The sequence below is a fragment of the Drosophila subobscura genome, chromosome J, assembly GCF_008121235.1.
Source record: "Drosophila subobscura isolate 14011-0131.10 chromosome J, UCBerk_Dsub_1.0, whole genome shotgun sequence".
Classification (NCBI taxonomy): Eukaryota; Metazoa; Arthropoda; class Insecta; order Diptera; family Drosophilidae; genus Drosophila; species Drosophila subobscura.
Window position 1 is genome coordinate 5,488,708 of NC_048532.1, and position 27,919 is coordinate 5,516,626.

The window sequence follows — 27,919 nt, forward strand, 5'->3', positions numbered from 1 at the left end:
AATCATGCTCAATGATGTTTATTTAAGCTCAATCATATCTAACAAAGTTCTTTGAGCTGCAGTGTCATGCTTAATCATGTAAGCCAACAATTTTGGGCTGATTGCAATTGAGATATCGGCCAAAGGCGGGCGATGTTTTTAAATTGTCTTTCAAGTGTGAACGTGAGGCATGCGAAATCCCAAAACGCGTTTCTCACGCTTTCGCTACAGAAAGCTTATGTCGGAGCAGACAATAAGTTGAGCCGGCAGAAGAGCTTAGCTTTCCAAATAACAAACAACATCAGAAACGAAACAGAGCTCAGATTAAAGAGCAGATTGTTCAGTGCAGATTTCCGGAGAATGCAAGTGTTTTTAGTGCTAGTGCTGCTGGCGGGCCTGGCGCTCTCAGGTGAGTAAATAGAAGGTTGCAAAAAGTGAAACAACGAATTTAATGTATGCACATATGTAAATACTTATATGTACATATGTACATACATATGTATGTATGCGAAAAGTGGCGTGAGACTGGACAAGACAATAATGGCTGCCCTTTACCGTTTGCATTTGATAAACTCCTGCTCTTTCTCTCCCCATGAACAATAACAACAACAACAACAACAACCGCTACTTCAGGTCAGGCCACTAACCCGCCGCGCTGGGATGCCAACTACATTGTGAAGGGCACCCTGTACATACCATATGCCGAGATTGCGGAGCCATTTTACGCTTGGTATGATAAGAACACCAAGCGATCCCGCATCGACTACTATGGGGGAATGGTGAAGACGTACCAGCTGGCCGGGGAGGGGGATTACGGCACTCTGCTGAAACTGGCGCCCATCACCACGCATGAGGAGATGAACAAGCTGACCTGCCTGCAGGTCAACGGCACGTCCGACCAGAAGGTGGAGATACAGAGCATTCTGCCCGACGCCAAGCCCTTCCAGCTGATCGGCACTGAGACCTTCTTGGGCTTCACCTGCGACAAGTTCCGCCTGGAGGAGACCATCGGCCAAAAGAAGAACGTGTACACACTGTGGGTGCGCTACAAGAAGTCGCCCCACTACCCGGCCAGCCGCATGCCCATCCCCGTGCGCTACGAGATGCGCGGCTACAACACGCTCCTGGGCTCCCACTACGATCACTACTACCTCGACTACGACAGCTACGAGCACGACGATATCCCCAACGAGGTGTTCGAGATCGACGAGAGCCTGACGTGCGTGGGCTTCCCCGGCCCGGGCACTGGCCATTATGCCACCTTCAATCCGATGCAAGAGTTTATGTCACCCACCGACGAGCACGTGGAGAGGGCCTTCCACCACTTTAAGCACAAGCACGGCATGAGCTACCGCACTGAGAAGGAGCACGAGCACAGGAAGAACATCTTCCGCCAGAACCTGCGCTACATTCACTCGAAGAACCGCGCTAAGCTGCCCTACACGCTGGCCGTCAATCATTTGGCCGACAAGACCGAGGAGGAGCTGAAGGCCAGACGCGGCTACAAATCCTCTGGCGGCTACAACACAGGCAAGCCCTTCCCCTACGATGTGTCGAAGCACCGGGATGAGATTCCCGACCAGTACGATTGGCGTCTATTCGGTGCTGTTACCCCAGTCAAAGGTAGGCCCAAATGTCTGGCGTTTTTCCTCCTTGAACTAAAATTGAATTTGGTTTCTGTTTCAGACCAATCGGTGTGCGGATCTTGCTGGTCCTTTGGCACCATTGGCCACCTGGAAGGCGCCTTCTTCCTCAAGAACGGTGGCAATTTGGTGCGTCTCTCGCAGCAGGCATTGATCGATTGCTCCTGGCCCTTTGGCAATAATGGCTGCGATGGCGGTGAGGACTTCCGTGTATATCAGTGGATGATGCAGGTGGGCGGCGTACCCACCGAGGAGGAATACGGACCGTATCTCGGACAGGATGGCTACTGTCGCATCAACAACGTCACCCTTGTGGCACCCATCAAGGGCTTTGTGAATGTCACCTCCAACGATCCGAATGCCTTCAAGCTGGCCCTCCTGAAGCACGGACCCCTCTCCGTGGCTATTGACGCCTCACCAAAGACCTTCAGCTTCTACTCGAACGGCGTGTACTACGAGCCGGAGTGCAAGAACGATGTGGATGGCCTGGATCATGCCGTTCTGGCCGTGGGCTTCGGCACCATCAAGGGCGAGGACTACTGGCTGGTGAAGAACTCTTGGTCCACCTATTGGGGCAACGATGGATACATCCTGATGTCAGCACGCAAGAACAATTGCGGCGTAATGACCATGCCCACTTATGTGGAGATGTAGAACACTTCTCGCATCGCTCGATTATATTTTTTCTTTGTATCCTTATACCTTTTTTTATTTTCTCGCCCCACGGGCTCTAAATATGCAATACATTGAAATGAGCTGATATGTGCTCTTTTTTAATCCCAGACTTTGCTTCTTATCGGTTCTCTTATGGTATGGCTCCATAGTTCTATTGGCTAAGTTCAGCCGAAGCGATAAGCGGGAAAGACCAATGACACTTGCGCCCTGCCTTGCTATTGCTCGATTTGCAGCAGCAAATTTCCTTTTTAAAAGCTATTTCAATGCAAGCCCGCCAATTACATTTCAAAGTATACTTGTGCATATTTGAATGGTGGGGTAAATGGGTTAAGGTGAACTTTTTCGGTTCATTCGCTGTAGTAGATCTTTTTGTTCATGAACCCGTATCGGTATATACCACCCAAGTATCAATATAACCAAGTTTATGCAGCTTCGGTATATTTCGAAGGGCTCTTATAATTATAGTATTAGTGATGAGCGTCTAAGTAGCTAGTAATATTAAAAAGAATAACAAAGTCGTGGAAGATGAATTAGCATTTGCGGTATTTACGGAATGTACGGGTCGGTCTATTTATATAGGGGCTGACGGTATTCTTTGGCGATAAATCCACGGTCACACTGCAGCGAGAGTGCGGTAAACTTGTACAAGCAAAATACAAAATAATTGTTGGATGTTATTATGGACGACAAACCTTTAACTCACAGTTTGTTAGTGGAAACCTCAAAGATGTGTATTGCATGCCTTGCAACTTCCGACTCAATGGTCAACATATATACGAAAATGCGCTTTAAGCTGCACGGACAGGAGCAGGAGCAGCAGCTGTGTCTGGCGTACATGATCAATAAGTGCACTGACTTCAACTTGAGGCTGGGTGATGGATTCCCCACGCACATGTGCATGGGATGCATTGAGGCGACCAAAGCTGCGTTCAGATGGAAGCGCCAGTTCGAAGAGAGTCGCCGCTACTTTGTACAGGTGATAAAAGCGGAAGAAGAACTCTGCGCGCTGGTGGAGGAAGAGTGGATTCTGACAGAAGTAAACGAAGAGTCTCAGGGACCAGGAATACCAGAAGGCAATGAACTCACTTTGGGTGAGCCTAATAATGCAATGGGAGACGACAGAATCGGCAACTGCGAATTACTCGAGCCAGTAGAAGAAGCCATGGAACCCATTGAAGAACCAAAGAGAACCAGACAAGAGAGACTTTGCAATAAAACCAACGAGGGATCCACTCCAGCGAAAAAACTAAGGCCTAGAAAGTGCAAAGGGGTCCCAGCCGACGAGAAGCACCGCCAGAATGAAGAGGAGTCCGATGAAGATGAGACAAAGTCGCTTCTGCATACAAAATTCGCAAGGAACAGTAACGACTCGAAGCTGCCCGTTAAAAAAAAAAAGCCTTTCCGGTGCTCCCAATGCTCCAAGGCTTTTATGCATAAAGGCAATCTCGATGTGCACATGCGCCACCACACTGGGGAACGGCCCTTTCGATGCTCCCAATGCTCCAAGACGTATACGCAGAAAAGCATTCTCGATGCTCACATGAGACTTCACACTGGGGAAAGGCCCTTTCGATGCTCCCATTGCTCCAAGGCCTTTGTACAGAAAGGCAATCTCGAAGTGCACATGCGCCACCACACTGGGGAACGGCCCTATCGATGCTCCGAATGCTCCAAGACGTATACGCAGAAAAGCATTCTCGATGCTCACATGAGACTTCACACTGGAGAAAGGCCCTTTCGATGCTCCCTATGCTCCAAGGCCTTTGTACAGAAAGGCAATCTCGATGTGCACATGCGCCACCACACTGGGGAACGGCCCTTTCGATGCTCCCAATGCTCCAAGACGTATACGCAGAAAAGTATTCTCGATGCTCACATGAGACTTCACACTGGAGAAAGGACGTACCGGTGTTCCCAATGCCCCAGTGCCTATGTCCAAATGTCTAGTCTCAATCATCACATAATGCTCCACCACCCTGAAAAGCTGCCGTACCAGTGTTCCCTCTGCTCCAAGTCTTATGCTAAGAAGGTCGCTCTAGAAGGGCACATCATGCGCCAACACACTAAGAAACGGTCCTACAAGCAACGTTTCAACCATAAAATCGAGGAAGGGAAGACCACACGCGAATACAAGCTGCGATCTCGGACCACAGAATCATAACGTTAAAAAAAAAAAAAAAAAAAAAATATTTTAAGATGTCTATTTTCTAAGCACTACACTACCTACTCTTCAGCGACACGTGAGTCGCGTAGTCTCACCCGGTACTCGAAGAGTAAAAGGGTATATTGTATTTGTGCGAATAACGTTTGTATGTATATATATTCTTGATCAGCATCAATAGCCGAGTCTATGTCTGTCTGTCTGTCTGTCTGTCTGTCTGTCCGTCTGTCCGTCCTGATAAGCGCCTAGTACTCAGAGACTATAAGAGCTAGAGCCACCAAATTTTGCATTCAGACTTCTGTATGCTCACACTGTTACAAGTGTATTTCAAAAATGAGCCACGCCCCCTTTCGCCTCCGCAAAAGGGCGAAAACCTCCCAAATCTACAATTTTGAAAATAGCAGAAAAAACGCCATTCCGTGGGGAATGACCATATCTATCAGATCACCAAATTGGGATACGATTGGATCATTATTATAGCCACAATGAAGAAATTAATTTGTAGTGGCCAAATCCACCCCGTCCCGCAGCTTATTTTTGTTTTTTACATATTCTCTCATTCACACTCTGTTTCGCGCAGTTTATAGCCTCTATCACTAAGCAAACAACACATAGAGGAGCCAAACGACCCTTAAACTGGCTGCCTAATCAGTATAGTGGATCGGCTCCCATTGGCTTCGGCTCTTGGTGAGAGAGCCTTCGGCTGAGAGAATTTGGCGTTGGCTCTCTTGAACATTGAACCCAAAGCGACTCTCGCAAAAACAAAGTTTTGTTTCCTCTTCAAGTCTGCTTCGCAATTTCATGTGTGCGGTGACACATACATATGTACATACATACATGATGACAATGCGTGTATCCATTCTCGACTTCAATTTTTAGCGTTTGAGGAGACGTTTGGCATTTTTCTGTTGTTCTGAAGCAGCTTGCCCCAAATAAAAATAAATTGATTTTGTGTATCCCCTCTATGCTCATATATTTCTTAAGTACATTTAGGACGAAAGGGATAAACGGTTATAAACATCTAAATATGTATACATATAACAACAATTGACTTGACGTTGCAAATATTTTCCATTAGAGTATTCAGCGTACACTGTGTGAATAAACATAGATAGACACACACGAGACTGCGAAAGCGACTTGAAAAGATAAACAAATAAATTCTTTTTCGGCACAGCTGCCATGACTCCACTTATAACTCTGTTTATTTGTTTGCTTAGTGCCTCTATATAGGGGAGGGTGGCGAGCTAAAGGAGCGTGTTGGCGTGAGCAGCGTTGTTGATGTAAATGACAGATGAAGAAAAAATTTAAAATTTGACAAAACACCGCTAAGGTGCAGATGAAGTACTGAGTGCCGGGTATAAAAGTTTTGACGCGTAAGAAGCGTCTCACGCGTCCCTTCTCGTTTTTCTTTTGAATCATTCGCTTGTGCATCAATTACTGGCGTCTTGTGGGAGAAAGAAAGAATGCAGTGCCGATCGCTGGAGAACCAGCCTTCGAAGAGCGAACCAAAGATGATTTTTTTTTAGTAATTTTAATATCCGATTAAGATTAAGAAATATCCAAGAATTTATTTGCAATAAAACTGTGTGTTTTCCAAGTCATACATATCGGCGCGTGGCGGGGTCTCTATCGAAGCCAGTACATTTAGTTTGACAAAACGTAAAACATTTAAAGATATTTATGTAAATTAAATAATTTGTGGGTTCGTTCCCATTGTCTGTCCCGCACCAAAAATGCATTCCAGCATGTCAGTGTGGCATGTAGTCCATGGGACAGGACAATCCTTTTTTCCTTCCTTATAGCTAAAACATTTATCTCTCCTAGCTCTAACAAAATACAACATATTGTTTCAGATTACTTGATACGACTTCCATTCAAGGCGGGGCTAGTCGTCCGCCTCAGCCAGCTTCCTCTTTTTGTGGGCGCGACTGTGGAGAACGAGCTGCGCCTTCTTGGGGAACGTCTTTGGACAGTCTATGCACTGGAAGTGGAGCGGCGGTGGTCCCGCATTGTTTGGCTGTGTATCCTCTGCCTGATCCACCACCCTCATGGTAAAAGGTCTCTTCATCCGTGACGGGTTGGGGGTAATCTCTTCGCCTTCATCCTCTTCCTCTTCTTCCTCCACGGCCTCCTCGGTCTTTATGTTTAAATCCAAGTCCTCTGTCTCGATTATCTCAAAATATTCCCCCGCAGGGTTTTCGCTGTACACCTCGTTGATCACGGGTACAGTGGTATCAGTGGCATCATCGATCTCTGCCTCGTTCATCACCTGTACCGGTGGCGTCTGCCAGGCGGCGTCGTTTGGACTTGTGGATATTTCCTCTTCAGTTGGTTCTCTCTTCACTGGTGCCTGGCTCTGCATGCTTCTACAGTATCTGCGCTTGAATCGAAATGCCTTTCGCAGCTGCTTAAAGCACGGCTCGCATAAATGCTGGTGATGGCCGTCGCCTTCTTCGACACTCAGACCGGTGCACTCCTTTATGAGATTCGCCGGAAGGTCTTCCGGCTCGTAGGGTAAGCTCTCATCGGGTTTCTGTCTAGCGAAAATGTCCACAGGCGTATTTGTTGCCTCTTTCAGGCAAATGCGGCACATTTTCTTTAAATCGTCCATAATTTTTTTGTAGCGTCCATTAACAACAACATCTGCAATTGCAACCGCGGATTTATCGATACAATATACCGCCTGACCCTCAGAAACATACCTTCTAATTTTAAAAAATACCGCAACCCCTTAGAAATATACCGAATCTTAGTTGGATATATCGATAGTTGGATGGTAGGACAAACAAAATAAGTATTTACCAGCACTGGTAACGTCAGCTGTAGCATACAAAATAATTTAGCGCTCATTTCGAAATTATATTTTATGCAATTATTTTTAATTCAAACCCTACGTTAACTTTCTAGGCTTTTAAATCTTTTTTCATTTTCTTCAGCTTCTTCAGTTTCGGCTCAACAGCCGTTTTCTTTGCTTTTTTTGAACCATTCTCAGTTGTTTTTGTCGTTTTGTTGGCCTTTTTCCTGCCGTCTCGCTTTTTGAGAAACTTTTCCGTTTTCTGGACCTTCTGCAGCTTGGCAGATTTCTGGGTCGTTGCTTCAATCTTAGCCTCTGGTCGAATCTTTGTGGATATATCCTCGCGATCCAGCGGTTTCTTGGCCCGCATTTTGGCCTCCGATTTGCGAACTTTCTTCATTTGCAGCATGTATTCCGGCACAGAACCGCCAGAGTTTTTAATGATCATTGCAATACTGAGAAAAAGAAAACAATTGTTATAAAAGAGTGCACCTTGCAGCAGCATCAGCTTCCGAGTTACCTTCTCAAATTGGCCGTATCATCCTGGGTGAAGAAGGTAATGGCACGGCCTGGACGGCCCGCACGACCAGTGCGTCCAATGCGATGAATGTACGAGATGGTCGTGGGAGGAAAATCGTAGTTTATCACCAGGTTAACGCCTTTGAAGTCAATGCCGCGCCCCATGAGCTCCGTGCAAATCAGTACCCAAATGTTTCCCTCACGAAAAGCGCGCACGCAGTTATCACGCTGATGCTGTGAACGCTCGGCGTGGATCACGTCCACGTTGATGCCGTCGTAGAGCAGCTCTTCAAACAGCTGCTTTGCACGGTCTTTGCTCTGGACAAAAACAAGAACAGGCGGCTGAAGGCCTTGTCGCACCAGGTCTCTCATGGCCACCAACTTGCCACTCTCAGACCCAACGAAGAGCAGTTCCTGTTGGATTGTATCCGTGGCACTGTTCTGCACACCAATTGTGATCCGCACAAGGTTCTTGAGATGCCGCAACGCCCACTTGGCCACTGGGACCGTGTAGGTGGCACTGAAGAAAGCCACGCACTTCTGGGGATGTGAACAGGCCGCGTATATGTCATCCAGCTGCTCCTTGAAGTTGTTCTGACCCTCTTCCATCAGTCGATCCGCCTCGTCCAGCACAAACCATTCGACACCCTTCAGATCCAGCAGGGGCGGTTGCTGCTGTAGCAAGAACCTCACCCGATTCGGAGTGGAGATGAGGATATCATACTTTTGCTTGCACTCCGCGCCATGCTTTTGCTTGGCTTCGCTCACTTTGCTGATGAAATGTGTGCGCAGACCCGTCTCCCTCGTCAGTTCCGAGCACTCGCGATAGATCTGCTGCGCCAGCTCTCGCGTTGGGGCCAATACCAAGGCCCTCAGCCCGGACGTCTTGTGAGAGCGCAGGCCATTGATAATGGGCGTGAGAAAGGCCAATGTCTTTCCCGAGCCAGTGGGCGCACAGGCCATCAGAGCCCGCTTCTGGAACAGCACCGGCAGTGCTTGCATTTGTATAGGAGTTGGCTGGGAGAAGCCGTACGAGAGAACGTTCTGTTGCAGGCGCGGCAATAGCTTGTAATCCCTAATCAGATCATCAAAGCTTAACACGGGCGCCGGAATGTTCTTGCCTAGCGCTGTTATGCTGTGCTGTTTCCTCGCCGCATTCGCCTGACCCGTCAGCCTTTGCAGTTCCTGCTGTTCTTCTGATAGCTTCTTTTCACCTTTGGCCTTTTTGCGCGTCGGCGCAGTGCCAAGAGCGCCGGCTGCATCTCCCAGCAGCCGAAATTCTGTGTTTTCCGATTCCTCCTCTGCTTTCTTAACTTTTTGCGGCTGCTGCTCTTGATCAGCCTGAGAACTGACCACTGTTGTGCTTGGTTTTGTGGGGTTCTGTGAGGGCGCATATTAGTCGCTGCGTGTTGATTTATACCTGCACACTTTAAACATACCTTTGGCTTCTTGGTAAACCGTACTCCCGCCGTTAATAGCTTAAATATGTCATGCTCGTCCATTTTGTTGCTAATTATTTCTTCGCACGTGCATATGTTTTGCCTCAGACCAGAGTTGCCAAACGGTGGTTGGAAAAAACGATAGCGCTATCGATACTATCGATGGTTGAAAATTTAAACAGCTGTTGGACGACATCAAATATAATTCTTAACTTAATTTCTTACAAAGATACTGGAATTATTAATCCCCCGGCTCCATGGCCACTAACTCATCCATGAGGTCAACACGCCGGCGCAACCCTTTAGTGTTACTCTCACTCCCTTTAATGTCATCCACTACGCCGCCCCAGGTGAAGTTGATCTGCCCTTCCGAGTGAGCCAGCTGGTCCAAGTAATCATCTTTGAACTCCTCGCAGAGATTGTGCATGGCACAAATGCTCTCCATAATGAGACGCACTTCGTTGAGATCCCGCGCCTCCAGGGCGTAGAGAGTGTTGAAACGACGAGCCAGTGCGTCGAGGACCTCCTCGGCCAGCTGGAAGGCAGGCTTCAGCAGATCGTTGAACACCGCATCCTTGCGAAAGCACTCCGACTCGATTGGTCGCATCAGATACGACTTGAGGGGAAAGACACTGTTGCCAATGAGGTAGCTGCCCGCTGGCATTGTCCTGGGATTCAACGCAAGCGTTTGGCCAATTGGCGACTCCTCGAATGTGTACTCGTTAGCCAGTTCCACATAGCAGTCGATTATCTTCTTCTCGGCATTGCAGATGAGTTGCAGGACCACGGGAACCTCGGCATGTTCCGACTCAAGGAAGACATCCAGGCGCTTCAGCGTAATGATGCCAAACAGCTCTTTGAAGCACTTGAGCTGCGGAAGGCTTTGATAGGCCTGCAGAGTGCTCTGCTGCGCCGCCAGGGAGTTGGGCCACTTGATGAAGCTCTCATAGTTGTCGGATATAACGTTCCAGAAGCTGCGGACCACCTGTTGACAAAGTGCCCACGGCAGCTGATACTTCCTGGAAATCTCTTCGAAGTGCTCGTCGGTGGCAAGCTTCCACATGGCCAGCGACACCAATGTCTGTGGTGGGGGGCTCGGGTACCCTGGCAGCGTAATATTCTGCAGTATCTCCTCCAATGCTTGTTGAATTCTCTGCAAAGGGAGGGTGGGCGTAGCTCAGTGACACATCTAGGGGGCAGGGGGGTGTTTTCTGCGACTCACCAGAAACGATAACTTGCGCATATGCAAATAAGACTCGAATTGAGCATCCACATAGCGATGGAGCAGATTTAGGTCCCCATATGTCCACTCCAATTTGGCAACTTTGTGGGGTGTCTGTGGCTCCTCTGGCTCCGTTGTCTCTCTACGTTTCAGATCTGAAGACGAAGCACGTTTTTGCTGCATCAATGCAAATATTTCCGCCTCGTCGTCATCACTTGCCGCCAGCAGAGGGTAACTATTTGATGAAATCTCTGTTTGGCCTTCGCCCCTGGGCTGCTGATCTATCAGCATATCCTTAGTAATTATGGAAGCAATATTGGCCAAAACAGCGCGCTCTTCCATGGTGTGTTTGTTTTCTGTCTGCTGTCGTGTGATTCTCCGGCTTTGTGGTTGTTCCGACGCCCAACAACAACCCCATTTTTGGCTTCAAGGAAATTTATGTACACACACGCATGTGTATGCTAACAGGCTGTCAGCTGTTCGGGCGGCACTTAAGGGGTATTTGAATGTGCGCACACTGTGAGCGTTTGTACAATATTATGTTAACTACGTATAATTTAGAATATTAACGAGTATGTTTCAATGAATGTTTTCCTTAAAGTTATTAATCTTTTAATAATGTATTTAAAAATTCTTGTGAGCCAGTGTTGGCAGACTGGGTTTAGCCGATAGTATCGCAATCACGCAGACAGCGGGTAACGGTTATTCACAGGGGCTGCCCTGATAATCGCATTCCATGGGCGCTACGAAATTAATACAAAAGAAAGGAAAATAAGCCATAATTCATAATTGCAGCAGGTCGTGCTCACCCAATGCAGGTATCTCCACGTCAAATGCCTCCCAAGCGCACTTGTGCAACGCTGGATCAGCATTCCTAATGCCCTTCCGATTTCCTGTCGCCGAGGCTCCTTCGCGTAGTAGTTTGACGCGTTGCCGCAACGCCGACAAAACTTCAGAGTGCCTCTCGGAATACGCCAAATTGTTTGCTTCACACGCATCGGTCGAGATATCGAACAAACACTCCTCTACCAAGGGATTGCAGCCACGTTGAAGATCTCCACAGCGAACGGCAGCTGACCGCCGTAAGGACATCACCCGCTGCTGCGTCATGCGTCGAATGTCGTGGCGTGACAAAACGCGCGAAGTGGGCGAATTGCGTACCTCCACCACATAGCGACTCTCCCGAGGATCCAGGTCATCCAGCTCACGGTACGTGAGCACTTGATCGTACTGCCCCGCCGAAGTGGTGCCATTGATATACTTCCAGTGTCCCAGCAGGAACGAAGTGACCCGCCACTCGTCGTCCAGCATGTGCAGGATTTCACGCGGCACATGCGGTGCATCCGCAGGGCCAGCCAACTGCGGCCACAAGTCTATGCCATCCAGTTCGAGGGTGTGCGGCAGCTCGATGCCCGCGGCATGAGCCAGCGAGGGTAGCCAATCCGCCACATAAATTGGCTGGGTGAACGCATTGCCGCGTCCCTGAAGCTGTGCACTCCAAATGGCACCGGTAACGCGAACTCCTCCCTCCCAGGGAGTGTTCTTTTGGCCCCGGAGCGGCCAGTTGGAGCCGGTATTGGCAAACATTCCCACCGATGGAGCGCCATTGTCGGAGTAGAAGATCACAATGCTGTTCTCCAGCTGACCCGTGCTGTTCAATGCGCTGACAATGCGCCCCACACTCTGGTCCAGCTTGGAGACCATGGCTGCAAAGGATCTGTTGATCAGCAAAAACATTTAAGGGTAAATTCAATCTGACCCACCTGCATACTTCCTTCTGTTTGGATCCTTAATATATGCAAACTTTCGAATCTCCTCCTCAGGGGCCTGCAAGGGATCATCTTGATTTGCGGTGTGTGTGGCCAGATGGCTGAGTAGCAGGAACAGAGGGCGCTCCTGCCCCTCCCGCTCCCTTATCACACGCTCCGCCTCGTTGGTGAGCAAGTCTGTGACATAGACACCGCGATCCCTGCACTCCAGCTCCATATTCCGACGAAAGTCATAGCCGAGACTGTAATTGCCTGCAGGCATCTTCGAGCGCCGCTGATAGTAGTCTATGTAGGCGCCCCAGTAGCCATAGTGATAGTCAAATCCCCGGTGTGTGGGCGTATACTCCGGTCGGGAGAAGCCCAAATGCCATTTGCCTATCAGATTGGTGGAGTAGCCGGCCTGCTGAAAGATCTCCGGCATCAAAGTTGCATTCAGAGTCAGACTCCATGGCTCCTGATTGCTAATTACAAAGTGCTGAGTGCCTGTTGCACAAATTGATTGATCAATGAAGACACCTGGTATCGGAGAAGGCTGATCTTACCTGTGTGTATTGGATAGCGGCCGCTGAGGAGAGCTCCACGAGATGGTGTACACATGGGTGGCACATACAGGCGGTCCAGAATCCGTCCATGGTAAGCCAATGCATCGATATTGGGTGTCAGAAACTCCCGTCCACCGCGAAAGCTGACATCATCGAAGCCCTGCAAAATATTACAAATATTGTTTTCTGTTTAAAATTTTTGTTTTTCCTGTTTTACCATATCATCGGCCATTATAATGATTATATTGGGACGCCCCGCTGTAGAAGATGTTGCTGCTGGTGTCTCATTTGTCTTCACCCGTTGAAGGCAGAGTAAAAGTACTACAAATGCTGATAAGCCTCGCATTGTCAGTTATTGAATTTTCGAACTAATGAACTAATTTTAATCGCGTGCTGCGCACCGCTCTGCACGCTGTCCGACAGCTCTGAAGCAACTGACGGCGGGAGAGAGGATCCACATAATATCTTGCCTCGACTCGAATCGATTTCAGTTTCAGTTTGCGAGGTGTTCGTCCAAATTAGCAGCCACCAACAAACTTGATTGGAGTCTGTAATTAATGTTCAGGCTGCGAGAGCTGTAAATGCACGACATTTAAGCTGATTTTTATTGGCTACTGTTGAGTAAACTGGAACCAAGACTTGACAGATCAAGGCGGTTTGCCCAGATAAATTCGGGCATATGCATTTAATGTTAACCTGATATCGGATTGCTACTAAAAGTCAAACGATTTATTAAATTAAAGCTTAGAGAGTAATTGAACAGAGGCTACATAACTACATAACATCTAAGCCAGCTTGGTTGCAGTCACACAGAGTTAATAATACTATAAGGAGTCACACACACACTCATTAGCTAGACAGACACATTAAAGGCATAATCTGATCCCAGATGCGCTTCCTCTTGGCTGATTGATCACCAGACAACACTCCGCACCGCTGCCGGCAGACCGCAGATGGCATTGTGCACGGGAATGGCCAGGAAGCCGGCAAGGGCAATGCCATACGAGTCGGACTGCACCACCATGGCCATGGCGAACTGCTGTCGCTCCGGTGATATTTCCTTGGACATGCGATAGAAGGTGTTCACGTAGGCGCCGCCACCCAGCAGTCCCTCCCACAGGACAATGACGAAGACAATCCAGATGCTGGGCGTGTACCACAAGATGACCTCGGTGAGGAAGTAGATGACATTGATGAACTGGAATATGGACATTAGCCAGATCTTGTCCAGCTGGAAGATGTTGACCGAGGAGCGCGAAATGAAGACACCAATCTGATAGTCCACATTCAGCCAGCGGTACTGAGAGTCCTTGTCCAGGAAGATGTTCTCAAAGTAAACCAATTCAAACTGCAAGGCAAAATCATTAAGAAGATCTCTCGAACGTTTCTCTAAGTATTCAACACTCACCAATCCCTGGTTGATGAAATACTCAAAGAAGTAGACGAGGCACAGGGGCAGCATATACTTGAACAGATGCTTGATGTACGAGAGCTTCTCCTTGAAGCCAACCAGTGGCTTGTCGTCGCTAATCAGCACCTCGGTGGACTCCACAGTGGTCACAGGCAGAATATCCACCTGAGGGCGACGCAGCAGCAGCCAGAAGGCGAAGGCCTCAATGGCCGGAAAGACCAGCATGATCAGCATGGTGTTGCGGGGGCTAACATCGAGATCCCTCAGCGTGGCATAGCTCAGGGAACCAATTACTCCGGCACCTCCAGTGCCCGAGGACCAGGTGGATATGACATTCCTTGAAAGTGATTTAAGGCAACATTTTAGAGGATCAACTGAGGGTTGGACAAACTCTTCACACTCACTTGTTATATCGCGAAGAGTATGCCAGGAAGGTGGTTTCTCCGATGCCGCTGCTGGCCGACGTTATGATGACTCCCAGCAGGGCCATCCACTCGGCGTGGGCGAATCCAACGAGCAGGAATCCCGCTGCCGAGCAGGCCACCGCAACGGCTATGCGAAAGCTGCAAGGTGGAAAACAGTTGTAGATTCTGCAAGGGCCTCAAGTTCAATCTACTCACTTCACCCAGAAGGGAAAGAAGGGCATCAGCATCTTGACAAACAGCGAGGGCAGCACATCAGCCAGTAGAATGGCACCAGTGGACACCAAGTGGCAATTTCTGCCCGTGGCGCTCGCTTCATCATCATCGGTCTGTGAACAGGGAGGAAAGAAAAAAGGAAAAGTTTTAGTTTAACTTCACGACAGTCCCCCAGCCATTTGTCTGCCTACCGGATTGAACTGCTTGATGATGTCGTGGGCTGCACTCAACATCACCACATAGCCATAGTTGTTGCATAAGCCAAGGATCCAGTAGGATGTCAGGTCACGCCAAAGGCCACGATCCTTTCGAGGGCTGTGGGGGCCGCCTGCGGGTGCGACCACAACCTGAGGATCGTGCTCGGCCGCCTCGGCCTCTTGCTGTTTGCTGGACGTCATAACGGGCAGGCAAACTACACATATACATAGAATGCATTTAATTAATAACAGAAATAATTAATGTAGAGATCTTTCCATGTGAAATTGCGAAGCATTGTGGTTCCGTCCACACCTGCCGCTGCATCTCAATTGGTTCCCCCCAGTGCGGTATCTACTATTGCATTTGTTCATGTCTCGGATACGCTTTGAACTTAATTGAACCGAACTACACTGAGAAATATCATTTTAGTTCAAATATTTTCAATTATATTCTGTTATTATTAAATTACGAGTGTTGAAATTCAATAATTCCTAGTGCCGCTTTGCCACAGTGCATTAACAGTTATTGTCAGGTAATTTCATGCTCTCCCTCTCGCTCCCTCCCTCTTTGCTCATCTGATACTCTTCCTCTCTTTGCTTCTGTAACTCTTTTGAGCTCGCTCTTAGCAAACAGCAGCGTCTCTTTCGCTGTGGTTCGTTGTTCGTTTCCTATGTCTTAATATTTTCTTGAGTCGAATTTAAACAAATTGTTTAATTTGTTAAGCTGTGCATGTCTGTCGTAGTGGTTGGTACCTTGAACTTGAACGAACACAATTGGTATTTTGGGGAAGTACGTAAAAAAAGTTATATTAAGTACGTGCAACAAAAATAATAAAATAAGTCTACGTTGTGGTATTGAAGGTGGAATGAAGCAACTGTTCTACTAGGTCATATGTTCTCGTTAATCAAAATGTGTAAACAATTGCAGTTTCGAAGCTTATTTGTATGTGTAATATTAAATATTATTTAATATAAAAAGAATATAAGAATAGATAAATAAATGATAGATAGGTCTTTCAGTCGCTGTACAGATTGTACACCGTTTGGTAACAGATTGCACAAACCATCGAGGGGGAAATGAACTGAGTGGGTCACCACCGGATATATGTACCATATGTATGTACATACATATGTATATCTATAGATCATCAGTTTATTGGCAACGATTTATATGGTACAAAGTGCAAATCGTTTGATTTGTTTACATCCGACAGAACTTGTGACTGTCGCTTATCGATATAGGGGGAAGTACAGGGGGATGTACAACCGGAAACCATTCTGTCTGCAAGTCAAACACATCCTCATTCGATCTAAGCATATAAATAATTTCCCCTTCTGCCTGAACAAACTCGAACTCGAACTGAACCAACACCTGAATCTGCTCTGCCTGACAGTTATAATTTGCACAGATCATTTGAGTTGACCTTGCACCTGTTTTAGCTAAAAAAAAACAATTAGAAATTAAATATAATCAAATTAGTAGCAAAGTGCCGTTGGCCAACGAAGCCAACAGGCAAATAAATAATTAAACAAATATCAATTCAAGGGGTTTGCTAAATCAGCAACTAATTGGAGTTCTCTAGAGTTACTTGGGGTTACGAGTACGAGTACACTTATGCTTGAAAGTGACGCATCAATGCACTCGTAGTCGATCCATTTGCGCAGTTATAATGTTGTTGACCCACTTCGGTCTCCACCGCTATCCCATTGCATTTGCTTAGTACCCAAAATATGTTTAATTCGACACCACAACGAAATACAAACGTTTCGAAATATCGAAAGTAAACTGATAATAGAAGAAGTCCCCAAACCAGCAGCAGCAGCATTTACCTTGGATTGTGCTCGCTTGCATAGCAATGCAAAGGCAATGGCACAGCACTTCGTCGTGTCATTCACTTTTGTCGAGACTTTTGACTCTTTTCAAAAGAAATCCTTGAGGCATTTAGCTTTAGCTCTAAAAACATTCTGTTGAAAGTAGAACAGGGCAAACAAATTTGCGAGGACTTTGAAAGTTATTGACTGGATCTTGTCTCATGGATGATAAGCGGATGAGAAGTAGATCTTAAAATTAATTTTTGTAGCTAAAAGCTTTTTGTTCTCCTCACTGATTTGTATCTGTACAATTGTAAAACCAAAACTCCGCTTGAAAAACTTTTCTCTAACTCATAATTTTATATTTTAATGGCAAACCTTTTGATAAATGTTTTTCGTTTTATCTATTATTTTGTAAGAGCACGTTCGAGTGGGGCACTCACTTCCTTTTATGCCTGCACTATTTGGCCAACACTTGGAGAACAATTGGCTAGAAGTTTGGAAAGCGACGTGTCGGCGGGACGACGACAACGACGACGACGTTTCGCGCGTTGGGGCGTTCAATGAGCGACTGAATCTGAATGAGCCCTCCCCAACACTCGACGCGAATCCAATCCCCAACAAATCAACTGCAATCGACGACACCCAGCGACAACCGACAACAATGATGGACGTCAAAGACCGAAAGTGCGAGGTATCACGCGAGTTGCCAGCGGCAGGCAGCATAAAAAAAGGCAGCAGAATAGAATACCCACAGACGATAGACGACAGACGACAAGAGGAGTAACAGCTAGCAGTAGTGCCACAAGTGGCAGGTGCCAAAGTGCCGATCAGTCGGATTATGTCTATAGATATAGAACTTGCACGATTTGATTCGATTCAATTTGATTCGGATTGCGTTCGGGGGAGCCGCAGAGAGTTGAGGCCGGTCAGCGAGCGTCACGTTTTTTTTGCTTTGCCAAATGTCTCTCCTGATCTGGTAATACCCTCTTCTAGGGTATATCACACTTTGATTGAAGAGAGAGTCATCCTAAATCAGAGGTGTTTCTACGGGAAGTTTTTGTGATAAGATTTCTGCAACATGCGAGTATTTCGTTGATAATCTCAATAGAATAGGTAGTCCCCCCCAAGAGCTAGCGATTGTTTCTTACACGAGCAAAGATAAAGTATACCCAGGAATTTTCCATCGATTAGATAGATACAGAACAGTTCGATTTAGTTAAAGATAATCAATAAGGCAATCAGAAATGGTGCGAATCATTTGACACCTTACTAAATTCTATTCCATCATATTAAGGTATTCCAAACTTCTCCAATTCTCAAGTATTTCATTGTTTGTTGCTGCGAGCGGCTGCTTGCCGTTAATGAAAAGTTAAACCGAATGTTAATTGCATTTCGCTTTTGTTTTTGTTGCTGTTGGTTAGGCAATTTGTATGCCAGTATGTAAGACTCGTAGTGCCGTTTGTTTTGAACTCTTTCAGGGCTTTTGTTCTGGCCGCTAAATACGAACAACAACAGTAATTTTTGTTGCGTTCTGAGCTGCTTTGTTGCCCTTATCGGGTGAGCGCACGTGGCGTATGCGTTATATGGCAGTAAACGCAAATGAAAAGAACATCTGCGAACGAGGGCCAGGACTGAGATATAAAGAGGGTTGTTAACAGGAAAGAAGAGATCACTTTATTAAGGATATATTTTGTCCAATAAATAAACTTGCTGGCAATAATTTTCAATATTACTTGTAATATTTCTTAAGGTTATTTAACCCACGCTGTAAATACAGCGCAAACTGTTCAGTTATGCAAACAACACTAAGTTGAACTTCGGCAACACGATTAACTGGAAATTCTGGCTAATTTAAGAACAACGTAAACACACACACAGACACGCACCCGTCAAAGGCAAACACTCGACGCGACACTTTCGCTGCCATAAATCCGAGGTGAAGTGCTGTAAAGTATCCCCTAAAAACAACAACCTTATGGATACGCACGCTTTCGAGATGAGAGTACGGGTATTTCCGCCTGCTACTCAATCCGCCAGCTCGAGGAATGGAATCCAACTGAGGACATGTCGCACCATAAAGCCACTAGAACAGAGCCGGATAGTCAGCCAGCGCCAGCCATCGACAGTGTCATTATCGTTAAGTGGGGGCACAGATTAAATTACAGATAAGATGTGCCCAGCATTGGGCCATATAAATCTTAAGATACCAGTCAGGGCAGTATGAGTATATCACAGGCAACGCAATGGAGACCGCAGACTTGAGAACTGACAATCAGGGCGCTGCTGATGAGAGAGAGAGCTGTAAAAACTCACTCTCTCCCCTCTGCGAACAGTTAAATCTATTTATTGCAATACACATGTAGTTGAGAGTTTTCCCCAGTAATAAATTCATTGAGGTTTATTTCCTTTTACCCATCCTCCCACATGTGGCAATGCGAATCCGTTTCGCGCTCATTTAGCACGTACAGAAACCGCCAAAACCAATTTTAACACAGCAGCCGCAAAGCAGGGAATGCTTTTTTTTCTTTTTTCATTCCCCCAACCAAAACATATAGTTACAAATAGAAAAAAAAATCAAGTTAAAACATGTTGCTGACAAATTGAAAAATAAAATGGTTGGATGACTGCAGGGCTGAAGCGGAAAACTCTGTTCAATTTTGTAAATAATTCACAATTGCCTGTCAATTTCCACTGACACTGTGGAGTTGGAAGGGAGCAAGGGTGCACAACGCGTACTGTGCTCCTTGAGATATTAACCAAGTGGGCCCAAGTGATGGCCTATTGACAACAAGATTGAGTCGACAATTTGTCAAGCCAATTTATTATAGTAATGGCAAAGAATTCTGCTCTGGCTTAGCGCCGTCTGCTAGCTATTGCCAGTTGCAGTTTGTAAAGCGACAGGGCAATGGAGAAAGGATTTTTTCGGTAAAGAATTTGTACAAAAAAAGGCTAGTAAAGACCAGCAATCGTTAGGAAAGGTATTAAAGCGCAAATCTGTTTCTATTTTTTAAATACAATACTCGGACATTTATTTTCTTTCTATTCGTTAAAGCCCCCGCCTATGCATCTCCTACTGCGAGACTGGTTTTTTCTTTATGTTGCAAATCTCTCAAAGCCTTGGCTGTCCGCCTCCAAATGTCTGCCGTTTGCCGCGGGGCAACTTCATTAAATCGACATAAATCATGGTCTGGGCGAAATATGATTGATTTCGTGCACAAATCTCACTGACTGTGGGCTGGGAAACTTGGTGCTGAAAAGGAATAGTTAGCTGCTGCCTAATAGGCCTCATTATCACGTTATCTGCTAGGCCCACACATGGGCCATGGCGACTGTGGGGGATAAAGTTTTCCATTCGAAGCGCATAAAAATGCAAATAAAAGGCGAAGGAGTAGAAGGGAGGAGGTGCAGGAAAGGATGAATAAAATCATTGCCAAAAGTGAAAATGAAAAATAAAATGTAACCGCCAAACACGAAAAGTTTTTTAATGCAAATACGAAAATCGCATGAAAACATAGCCACAACGTCCTTTGCCCCCCGTTCTCCGCATCCTTCCTTCCTTTCATTCAACGAGGCGTGCGGCAATTTTCAGGGCAGAGAAACAGGAAGCATGGAAAAGCGTTCACCCTACACCCACTATCCCCTGCATAATTTTACAGTCGTCGGACGTGGCGAAAAGTTGAGCCCAAAGTGTTTTTATTTTTGCTGCCGGGTGCTCTAGGTGCTCTCCGTGTGCCGTGCTCTGAATAACAGCTTAAAGGGGACTTTAAAGGGTGAGTCGCTTGTTCCGGGTGAGATAGCGATGCCAAGCGAGTTCCAGCAAGAGGATAAACACGACCAGGATGTAGCCAAAGATCAGCATGAGTAGCAGTGGGGCAACGTACTCCATGCCGACGGTAATCACAAAGTTCTGGGCCACGCAATGCAGCTTCATGTGGACCCAGTAGCTGCGCTGCTTGCGATAGACACCCGTTTCCAGGACACGCAAAAGTCTAAGGAGATAGAACCATGCAGGACACTTATATCGAAGGAAACTGAGGACTCACCTCAAGCGAAACAGCTCCTTGTAGGTGGAGTTGCGATGCAGATGCGTGTAGAACAATTGTTCGGGTCGAAACAATATCTCGTTGAGGTCACAGATCTCCTGGGCCGTAAAGAAGCGCTCCACATAGGCATACCCCGAGGATGTCTCAAAGACATAAACGTAGCCCGGATTGTCTCTGACCCTAAGCACTCCCTCTTCGGCGGGCAACCAGAGATCGTGGCTCTGCGATTGCGACTCGATCTTGCGCTTGATAAAAAGCTGAATATCGGGACGTTTGGAGTACTGAAAGGAAAGTAAATCAAAGATTAAGAGTGGGCAAGTAGAGTTGCAAAACTCACATTAAGATAGGCCTTGGTAAAGGGTAATGGCTCCAGGCCCACTGTCAGTTGGCTCTCGGCCAGCTGCTGCATTGTTCTGATCTTGGACTTGACCGGCGAACTCAGCAGCGAGGACACCACCACAGATGTGTAGTAGTTGTACATGATGAAGCTGATCAGGAAGAGGGCAAAGTAGATCAAACGCCCCCCATTGGAGCGTGGAATCAGCGCTGAGCTCTGGATGCAGGCGGCCCCAAAGCTGATCAGAAAGGTGCTCAGCAGCGAGGGTAGATAGTCGAGTGGCCGCCAGCCCCAGGTCATGCGCTTGCACTCCATGTAGAAGGTTACCCAGAGCAAGAGTCCAATCAGGGACAGAACTCCAGCGAACAGATACCACACGAGTGGGCTGAACGGCTGGAGGAACACATCTCCGCGCAGGCCAGCGTTGTGTGGAGTGCGAAAGATGCACACGGAGCGGAAGAAGCCCGTCTCAATGATGGCCGACAGATACTTGAGCCGCCCCTCCGTTGCCAGCGAGGGTGTGGCTGTGATGTCCGCCGTTTGGTCGACCACAGCGCCCACGGCACCACCCACCACATCCGATTTGCTCCAGCTGTCCGAGAAAATGAACTTCATCTGGCAGTGCAGCAGATCCCTAAGGATCAGCGTCAAGTGGAATCCAAAACGGGCTAAAGAGTCGATGTGTGTGTCGTTCTCCTGACTCAGAAAGAGGATCAGTTGATCATCCGGGCAGGAGAGTGGACGTTGGGTCACCACTGTAGCCACTGTAAAGGAGAGAGTGAGAATCAAAGAACTCCTCTTTAAGGACTCTCTACCTCTGAGTACCACATCCGTGAGCTGTTCCCTGTGGCGATACTTGGAACGCAGGTGCAATGTGCTCAGGTATCGCTTCCTCTCGCACCCACTGAGGTCACAGCCCATGGCATAGTTAGCTGTCATATTCAGCTGTCCGCCAATGATTCTTCCCATTGCTGTAGACATCGAAAGTGGCATAGACCACAGAGGCATTGTTGTACGTATATTCAGGTTCCTCCTTCAGGTAGCTGACATCGGCATCGATGGAAATGTTGAAGGGAGCAAAGAAATTATAGAAATCCATCTCCGAAACGTTCCCATGCAGCAGCCAATGGTAATGCTGATTGTAAAGCTGCTCCCGACTGGCCTGCAATGAGAGTTAACATCAGATAAATCCACATCGAGGGGATCTGCTACCTCCTCTAGCAATGCTGCTGCCTTGTGACACTTCATGTCCACATATATGGCCAGTGTGGGCTGCAAATGGTCCAGGAAACGCAACTCCAGATCCTGCCAGTCCCGAACTTCGTGCATTTGCTGAAACTGATGGTAGATGAGGTGCGGATGGAGGGGCTTCATGAACTGCTGGGCAAAGTCACGAACTGCAAGGAGAAGGAGAGAAGAGGATTCACCATTTATGGGATATATTCTCAATTGAAGAATCTTTTCCTCTTGCCCCACTTTCATCTGGCTGCCAGCAGTGAAAAAATAGAATAAAACCGATGCGCGACTGGACCAGATTGTCCATTAGAAAGTTGGCCAATTGCACTTGCAGCTGCATTTGTTGACTTTGACACTCTGTCTGACCGGTTGGCCAGTGTCTGCTCCTTTTATAGGTGGGGAGTCTCGTTGCCATTCAATCAATTTGCCTGTCAACATTCGGTCGCTGTTTGTTTTCAAATTGCACCAATTTGCCAGCAAGACGGGCCTCGTCTCACCTCAGTGCCTGTGCCTGTGCCTGTGCCAGAGCAGCTCCAGGCCCAGCACACCCACACAGAGCAGAATCGATCCCAGTAGCAGAATGAACAGTGGAGTGGCATACTCCAGGCCCACGGCCACCGAGTGATTATGCTGATAGCAATGGAGTTTGGTTCGCATCCAGTAGCGTTCGTGCTTGAAGTGGATTCCCGTCTCCTGCATTCGCAGTTCACTGGAAGTAGATAAATGGAATAGACTTTAGAGGGCAAAGGATCTCCTGGCTGCTCCTACTTTAATCTAAAGAGTTCCGCATAGGGGCAGCTCTTCAGTACCACGCTGTGGGTGTGGGAGGCATCGCGCAGTGGGATCTCGTTCAGCTCACAGATCTGATGGGGCAGAAAGTATTTCCGCACAAACTCGTAGGCCGTGGCCACTCCGGCAATGTAGACGAATCCCTCGCTATCGCGCACACGCTTCACACCCGCCTCTGTCTGCATCCAGATGCGATCGGGCGATTGCCTGCTGCCTGCCACCTTGTTCAGGTACAGACTGTGCACGTCCGGCTGATCGGAGGTGGTCACGTAGACCTTCGTGTAGGGTGTCGGCTCGATGGCCACCTCCAGGCTGCTGTCCGCCAGCTGCTGCAGTGTGCGAATGCTCGACTTGGCCGGCTGCCCCAGCAGTTTGGACACCACAATCGACGTGTAGTAATTGTACATGAGGAAGGAGGTCAGCATCAGAGCATAGAAGGCCATGCGTCCGCCCGTGGAGCGTGGCGTCATCCAGGCACCCTGTATGCAGCCAGCCCCAAAGGAGATGAGGCAGCTGGTCAGCAACGAGGGCTTCCATTCGCAGACCCGTTCCATGCGGAACGTAGCCCAGAGCATGCAGCCGGCTACAATCAGCAGCAGGCCGAATGTCAGCCAGACACCGGCGCTGAAGGGCTGCAGGAACTCGGTGGCACTGAGGCCAGCGGACACCGATCGAGGGTTGCGGAACATGCAAACATCGCGAAAGATGCTGAATTTGGTCAGGGGCTTTATGAACAGAGCCCGCTCAAAGGAGTAGATGAAGGGAGCTATCGATAGATCAGCCGCCTCGGTGATCAAATCACCGATCATGCCGCCCGTCACATTGCCATCGTCTGTCCAGCGATCACGAAAGATGTACTCAAAGCTGAGAGATGGAAATGGAAGCCCTTATGGTAGGTTGTGTTTCTTATAACTCTGTAAATTCCTCACCTGCAGTCCAACATTTCACGGAGTGGCTGACGCGACTGGTAACCCAGTCGGGCGTATGTATCGAGATGTATCTGGTCTCTGGTTTCCATAAAAGCGAGAATTTTCTCCTGCGAGGTATTCAGAGGCAAGGAGTTGACCTTTGGGTGGATTTAAAATCAGTAAAAGAACAGCAGTGGATTGGGTGAACTACTCACCGCTGCTGTGGCTCTCATGATCAATCCCGTGAGAGCCTTTCGATGCTGCAGTCGATCTCTCGCATGCAGATCACTGAGATAGCGTTGGACGCGGCACTCCAACACCCTGGCAAACAACCTCCTGGTCCACTGTGATGTTCAGCTTTCCGCCCAACTGTCTGCCCTTGTTGTACACATCGTAGAGAGTGACAGTGAAGAGGGAAGGCTGGGAATCGGCTATGGCAAAGGTCACATCAGCATCGACAAACAGATGCGCCTCTCGGAAGAGAGACTCCATTCTGAAGAGACCAGGCTGACGATCGTAAATGAGCCAGTGATACCGATGGCTGAAGAGTTTCTTATCGCTGGCCTGTCAAAATGGAAACATAAACTAATTAGATTTAGCTATTTGCAACCCGAAAATGATGAAATACTTGCCATATCTAAAATACTCTCGCTTTGTCCACAATTGCTGTCCATGAAGACGCCCAACTTGAGTACATTGTGACTGAGGAGTTGAACTTCAAGTGGATTCCTAGTGTTAAGGTCCTCGAATTGTGTAAAGACATTTGCCGTGTTGGCTAAGAGTGCAAAGTGTGCGAGGGCTGTGTGTAAAGATTAAAATATATTAACTGAAGAAGGAACTGATTAATTTGATGTGAGGACTACTCACATTTCCCTGACCAACAGTGCAAAATCAGGACATGATTTATCTTGGCCATGTGCAAAAGATTATACAAAATGAAACTGTGCAATTCCCACATTTCTACGAGTTATTTCCATCAGAAAACGCAACCAAAACTAGACCAGAATTAATGATCTAGATTACCAAGCCACAGAGGTTTATATATGGGCCAAACATAATGCGACATAAGCAATCAATCAATCAAGTAAACGGATGTATAATGCATATCGGGATAAGTTAAAGAATAGTCCCAGCTATTTGAATATAAATATACATACATATGTACACTCGAAGGAAAATGTCATATTTTTTCACTGTGGAAAACCATTCTTTGTGCCCTGGTGTAATTTTCTCTGGGTGTACAGTTGAAAGTCCAAATAATGTCCTTAGTCCCAATACGCTCATCGTTTTGGCCTAGCCCTACATGAACTTGACAACTTAATAGGAATACTCGAATAATACAAAGTTGAGCGATTTGCAATGACATGTTCATGTCCAAATCGGACAGTTATGGACTAAATTGTGTTGGATAATAACCGGGTTTAACCGATTAAAGTTTAGGAAGAGATATCCACCCTTACTTCTCATACTTACTCGATTAAATGTAATATTTTGTTCGTTGATTTGTTGCTGTTTCACTGCTGGTGGGGCAAGAGATGGCTGCCCAGAGTCATGGTCTGCTTTTCGGTTCGTTTCCAGGCCAGTTCCAAGAGTAGAATGAGCAGAGCCATGAAGTACGCAACCAATAGGGAAAGAAAGAGCGGAGCAGCGTACTCCATTCCCACTTGGATAACAAAGCTGTTGGAGTACGTCTGCAGTCTGGTTTTGGTGAAGAAGCGCCGCTGCTTTGAGGTCAATCCACACTCGACAAAACGAATCTCTAGCTGGGTGATCAGCTCCCGATAGCTGCTGTTCAGGTGGATCATGTGGTAGACGGCCCCTTCGTACCGCAGCAAGATCTCATTGAGGTCAGAGATCTCACGTGGCAGATAGTGTTTCTCCACATAATGATACATGAAGGAACCCTCCGAGATGTACACAAACCCTGGCTGATCACGCACCTTGATCACCCCCTCCTCCGGCTCATACCAGATGGTCGAGGGATCCCGCTTGTTCTCCACCTTCTGCCTGTACAGGCTGCGTATATCCGGACGGGGCGAGGACTGTAAAGGATTTATTATATGGAGATTCCACACTCCAGACATCACTTACCGTCAAATAGGCTTTGGTAAATGGAACATTATCGACGCCCACATCCAGGGAGCTGTCCGCCAGCTGTTGCACGGTCTTTATGTTGGAGCGCACTGGGGATCCGAGGAGCGTGGATACCACAATCGAAGTGTAATAGTTGTACATGAGGAAGGATGTCAGCATGACGGCAATGAATGCCAGTCTTCCACCCGTGGACTTGGGCAGCAAGTGGGAGCCCTGTATGCAGGCAGCACCCAGGCTGATCAGGCAGCTGCTGAGCAGGGAAGGCATAAACTCCAGGCACCGCTGCATCCCGTGCTGCTCCAGGCGAAAGATCAGCCACAGCAGGCAGCCGGCAAGCATCAGCACAGCCCCAAAGGCTAGCCAGACGCTGGGCTTGAAGGGCTCCAGGAACACGGTCGCCTTGATGCCGGCATTGTGTGGCGTACGAAATATGCAAACGGCTCGAAACTCGGCCAGCTCGGCCATGGGATGAACGTAGTGCATGCGGTCCCAGCTGGGAGTAAACGGAGAGCTGCACAGCTCGACCGACTCATTGCCCAGCAGCCCAATGGCACCGCCATATGCATCCTGGATGCTCCACTCACCCACCCAAATGTAGTTCAAGCTGAAACGAAGTGGAAACTTCTAAGGAAGGGCTTTGGTTTTGGAAAGAACTTACTTGAAATGGAGCATGTCTTGCATGTGCAGGATGAGGCGATAGCCAAGACGTGAAATCGAGTCCAAATGGGCATCCTCCTCGCTGTTTAGGAATCCCATAAGAATGTCCTCCTTGGAAGTGAGCGGCAACACAGAGACCTAAAGAGAAATAGATTATAAATAAAAGTATACAAAAATATATTCGTTAACCCCCACCAAGGCAGCCATTCGCAGGGTGATGTTGGTCAGATCCATGCGCTGCTGCAGCCTCGTCCGCTCGTGCAGATCGCTGAGGTAGTCCCTGACCCAGCAGCTGCTGGTATTGCACAGGACACTCTGATCGATGGTTATGTTGAGCACGCCACCCAAGTGGCAGCCTTTGTTGTAGACATCATGCAACACAAAGAGTTCTCCTTCTTCGTTGTCGTCTTCGTCCTCCTGCTGCCGCTGCTCGATGTAGGTCACATCGGCATCCAGGCTGATATTGGCGCGGACAAAGAGCTCGACCAGATTCGTGAGGTTACCCGTTTGATCGAAGAGCAGCCAATGATAGCGACGATTAAAGAGACGGGCACGACTGGACTGCAAATATAAACTTAATATCTGCAAGAAGTAAATGGCAGCGAGTTACCTGATGTGTTATGAAATCCGCAAGAGGACAGCCCAAGTCCAGGAACACAGCCAGTTTGGGGACATCGCTTTCCCTGTCCAAGTAGTCCTTGTGTATGTTGGCCAAGCCTCCAGCATTCTCTTGCAGGTCAATATATTGCGAATAGATGTGACTCTCACTCATCATCACAGCCAAAGGATAGGCGTCTACGAAATAAAGAAATATAAATGGAAGCAAGTAAAGTTGTGCATTATTTTTGCTTTCGCCTACCCGGCCTCGACCAGCAGTGGAGCACCAACACATTTCTCAAATTGATTTCCAGCAAATTGAACACCAACAGGCGATACAGTGCCAAATTTGTCGTCATCTCAACTTGAAGGCTTCTTTCGATTTCGGTTTCTAGCACTCGGCTGCCCCTTTTATAGCACACAAAAATTGGGCTGTCCAAAATGTAAACCA

General features: G+C 47.5%; 10 protein-coding genes across 12 annotated transcripts; 2 read left to right on the forward strand and 8 right to left on the reverse strand.

The window, feature by feature from the left end:
- Window positions 1-229: 229 nt before the first annotated feature.
- LOC117894062 (digestive cysteine proteinase 1) lies at window positions 230-2,384 on the forward strand. The gene is made up of 3 exons (XM_034800915.1): window positions 230-388; window positions 613-1,602; window positions 1,666-2,384. The coding sequence occupies exons 1-3, from the start codon at window positions 340-342 to the stop codon at window positions 2,274-2,276; spliced, it is 1,650 nt and encodes a 549-aa protein (XP_034656806.1). The 5' UTR covers window positions 230-339; the 3' UTR covers window positions 2,277-2,384.
- Window positions 2,385-2,916: 532 nt separating this feature from the next.
- On the forward strand, window positions 2,917-4,635 carry LOC117894953 (zinc finger protein 260-like). 2 transcript variants are annotated; one of them, XM_034802281.1, is made up of 2 exons: window positions 2,917-4,365; window positions 4,396-4,635. In XM_034802281.1, the coding sequence occupies exons 1-2, from the start codon at window positions 2,977-2,979 to the stop codon at window positions 4,456-4,458; spliced, it is 1,452 nt and encodes a 483-aa protein (XP_034658172.1). In that variant the 5' UTR covers window positions 2,917-2,976; the 3' UTR covers window positions 4,459-4,635. The 2 variants fall into 2 exon arrangements, with proteins under 2 accessions (XP_034658172.1, XP_034658173.1); XM_034802282.1 differs by having other exon boundaries at window positions 2,917-3,740; window positions 3,825-4,504.
- A 1,368-nt stretch (window positions 4,636-6,003) lies between these two features.
- LOC117893712 lies at window positions 6,004-8,768 on the reverse strand. Its single transcript, XM_034800399.1, has 2 exons — window positions 8,762-8,768; window positions 6,004-6,827 (listed from the first exon to the last, which is right to left on the reverse strand). The coding sequence occupies exon 2, from the start codon at window positions 6,821-6,823 to the stop codon at window positions 6,347-6,349; it is 477 nt and encodes a 158-aa protein (XP_034656290.1). The 5' UTR covers window positions 6,824-6,827; window positions 8,762-8,768; the 3' UTR covers window positions 6,004-6,346.
- On the reverse strand, window positions 7,319-9,357 carry LOC117893709 (probable ATP-dependent RNA helicase DDX52). The gene is made up of 3 exons (XM_034800395.1): window positions 9,214-9,357; window positions 7,776-9,154; window positions 7,319-7,710 (listed from the first exon to the last, which is right to left on the reverse strand). Exons 1-3 carry the CDS (start codon window positions 9,274-9,276, stop codon window positions 7,365-7,367), a joined length of 1,788 nt encoding a protein of 595 aa, XP_034656286.1. The 5' UTR covers window positions 9,277-9,357; the 3' UTR covers window positions 7,319-7,364.
- Window positions 9,358-9,398: 41 nt separating this feature from the next.
- On the reverse strand, window positions 9,399-10,909 carry LOC117893711. The gene is made up of 2 exons (XM_034800398.1): window positions 10,436-10,909; window positions 9,399-10,366 (listed from the first exon to the last, which is right to left on the reverse strand). Exons 1-2 carry the CDS (start codon window positions 10,775-10,777, stop codon window positions 9,455-9,457), a joined length of 1,254 nt encoding a protein of 417 aa, XP_034656289.1. The 5' UTR covers window positions 10,778-10,909; the 3' UTR covers window positions 9,399-9,454.
- A 48-nt stretch (window positions 10,910-10,957) lies between these two features.
- LOC117893710 (arylsulfatase B) lies at window positions 10,958-13,171 on the reverse strand. The gene is made up of 5 exons (XM_034800396.1): window positions 12,964-13,171; window positions 12,747-12,906; window positions 12,199-12,687; window positions 11,245-12,141; window positions 10,958-11,178 (listed from the first exon to the last, which is right to left on the reverse strand). Exons 1-5 carry the CDS (start codon window positions 13,090-13,092, stop codon window positions 11,138-11,140), a joined length of 1,716 nt encoding a protein of 571 aa, XP_034656287.1. The 5' UTR covers window positions 13,093-13,171; the 3' UTR covers window positions 10,958-11,137.
- A 282-nt stretch (window positions 13,172-13,453) lies between these two features.
- Window positions 13,454-18,899, reverse strand: LOC117894431 (battenin). 2 transcript variants are annotated; one of them, XM_034801494.1, is made up of 6 exons: window positions 18,795-18,899; window positions 14,987-15,207; window positions 14,778-14,908; window positions 14,562-14,720; window positions 14,155-14,494; window positions 13,454-14,094 (listed from the first exon to the last, which is right to left on the reverse strand). In XM_034801494.1, exons 2-6 carry the CDS (start codon window positions 15,191-15,193, stop codon window positions 13,660-13,662), a joined length of 1,272 nt encoding a protein of 423 aa, XP_034657385.1. In that variant the 5' UTR covers window positions 15,194-15,207; window positions 18,795-18,899; the 3' UTR covers window positions 13,454-13,659. The 2 variants fall into 2 exon arrangements, with proteins under 2 accessions (XP_034657385.1, XP_034657384.1); XM_034801493.1 differs by lacking the exon at window positions 18,795-18,899 and adding an exon at window positions 17,248-17,389.
- Window positions 18,900-20,570: 1,671 nt separating this feature from the next.
- LOC117893325 (ionotropic receptor 75a) lies at window positions 20,571-22,763 on the reverse strand. The gene is given in 7 exon segments (XM_034799914.1): window positions 20,571-20,796; window positions 20,851-21,131; window positions 21,188-21,951; window positions 22,003-22,147; window positions 22,149-22,349; window positions 22,400-22,584; window positions 22,664-22,763. Coding segments are annotated over 7 exon segments (1,902 nt in total).
- A 158-nt stretch (window positions 22,764-22,921) lies between these two features.
- Window positions 22,922-25,116, reverse strand: LOC117893787 (ionotropic receptor 75a). The gene is given in 7 exon segments (XM_034800531.1): window positions 22,922-23,132; window positions 23,192-24,076; window positions 24,142-24,278; window positions 24,336-24,434; window positions 24,436-24,684; window positions 24,753-24,919; window positions 24,988-25,116. Coding segments are annotated over 7 exon segments (1,839 nt in total). The 5' UTR covers window positions 25,079-25,116.
- Window positions 25,117-25,634: 518 nt separating this feature from the next.
- On the reverse strand, window positions 25,635-27,877 carry LOC117893327 (ionotropic receptor 75a). The gene is made up of 6 exons (XM_034799917.1): window positions 27,731-27,877; window positions 27,482-27,666; window positions 27,067-27,432; window positions 26,873-27,009; window positions 26,212-26,818; window positions 25,635-26,162 (listed from the first exon to the last, which is right to left on the reverse strand). Exons 1-6 carry the CDS (start codon window positions 27,825-27,827, stop codon window positions 25,635-25,637), a joined length of 1,920 nt encoding a protein of 639 aa, XP_034655808.1. The 5' UTR covers window positions 27,828-27,877.
- Between the last annotated feature and the right edge of the window lie 42 nt (window positions 27,878-27,919).

What these genes read in the sequence shown, in the direction of transcription:
- LOC117893709 (XM_034800395.1), bottom strand. Translation starts at nt 9,276, where the DNA reads ATGGACGAGCATGACATATTTAAGCTATTAACGGCGGGAGTACGGTTT. An exon ending in GGTTTACCAAGAAGCCAAAG is followed by an intron (nt 9,155 to 9,213) that starts GTATGTTTAAAG and finishes GCGCCCTCACAG; the next exon opens with AACCCCACAAAACCAAGCAC. An exon ending in GATACGGCCAATTTGAGAAG is followed by an intron (nt 7,711 to 7,775) that starts GTAACTCGGAAG and finishes TCTTTTTCTCAG; the next exon opens with TATTGCAATGATCATTAAAA.
- LOC117894062 (XM_034800915.1), top strand. Translation starts at nt 340, where the DNA reads ATGCAAGTGTTTTTAGTGCTAGTGCTGCTGGCGGGCCTGGCGCTCTCA. An exon ending in GGCGGGCCTGGCGCTCTCAG is followed by an intron (nt 389 to 612) that starts GTGAGTAAATAG and finishes CCGCTACTTCAG; the next exon opens with GTCAGGCCACTAACCCGCCG. An exon ending in TGCTGTTACCCCAGTCAAAG is followed by an intron (nt 1,603 to 1,665) that starts GTAGGCCCAAAT and finishes TTTCTGTTTCAG; the next exon opens with ACCAATCGGTGTGCGGATCT.
- LOC117893327 (XM_034799917.1), bottom strand. Translation starts at nt 27,827, where the DNA reads ATGACGACAAATTTGGCACTGTATCGCCTGTTGGTGTTCAATTTGCTG. An exon ending in CAAGACATGCTCCATTTCAA is followed by an intron (nt 26,819 to 26,872) that starts GTAAGTTCTTTC and finishes ACTTCGTTTCAG; the next exon opens with CTTGAACTACATTTGGGTGG. An exon ending in TTACCAAAGCCTATTTGACG is followed by an intron (nt 26,163 to 26,211) that starts GTAAGTGATGTC and finishes AATCCTTTACAG; the next exon opens with TCCTCGCCCCGTCCGGATAT.
- LOC117893711 (XM_034800398.1), bottom strand. Translation starts at nt 10,777, where the DNA reads ATGGAAGAGCGCGCTGTTTTGGCCAATATTGCTTCCATAATTACTAAG. An exon ending in TGCGCAAGTTATCGTTTCTG is followed by an intron (nt 10,367 to 10,435) that starts GTGAGTCGCAGA and finishes CTCCCTTTGCAG; the next exon opens with AGAATTCAACAAGCATTGGA.
- LOC117894953 (XM_034802281.1), top strand. Translation starts at nt 2,977, where the DNA reads ATGGACGACAAACCTTTAACTCACAGTTTGTTAGTGGAAACCTCAAAG. An exon ending in TCATGCGCCAACACACTAAG is followed by an intron (nt 4,366 to 4,395) that starts AAACGGTCCTAC and finishes CGTTTCAACCAT; the next exon opens with AAAATCGAGGAAGGGAAGAC.
- LOC117893710 (XM_034800396.1), bottom strand. Translation starts at nt 13,092, where the DNA reads ATGCGAGGCTTATCAGCATTTGTAGTACTTTTACTCTGCCTTCAACGG. An exon ending in CCGCTATCCAATACACACAG is followed by an intron (nt 12,688 to 12,746) that starts GTAAGATCAGCC and finishes TTTGTGCAACAG; the next exon opens with GCACTCAGCACTTTGTAATT. An exon ending in AAACAGAAGGAAGTATGCAG is followed by an intron (nt 12,142 to 12,198) that starts GTGGGTCAGATT and finishes GATCCTTTGCAG; the next exon opens with CCATGGTCTCCAAGCTGGAC.
- LOC117893712 (XM_034800399.1), bottom strand. Translation starts at nt 6,823, where the DNA reads ATGCAGAGCCAGGCACCAGTGAAGAGAGAACCAACTGAAGAGGAAATA.
- LOC117894431 (XM_034801494.1), bottom strand. Translation starts at nt 15,193, where the DNA reads ATGACGTCCAGCAAACAGCAAGAGGCCGAGGCGGCCGAGCACGATCCT. An exon ending in TTCTTTCCCTTCTGGGTGAA is followed by an intron (nt 14,721 to 14,777) that starts GTGAGTAGATTG and finishes TCCACCTTGCAG; the next exon opens with CTTTCGCATAGCCGTTGCGG. An exon ending in TACTCTTCGCGATATAACAA is followed by an intron (nt 14,495 to 14,561) that starts GTGAGTGTGAAG and finishes ATCACTTTCAAG; the next exon opens with GAATGTCATATCCACCTGGT.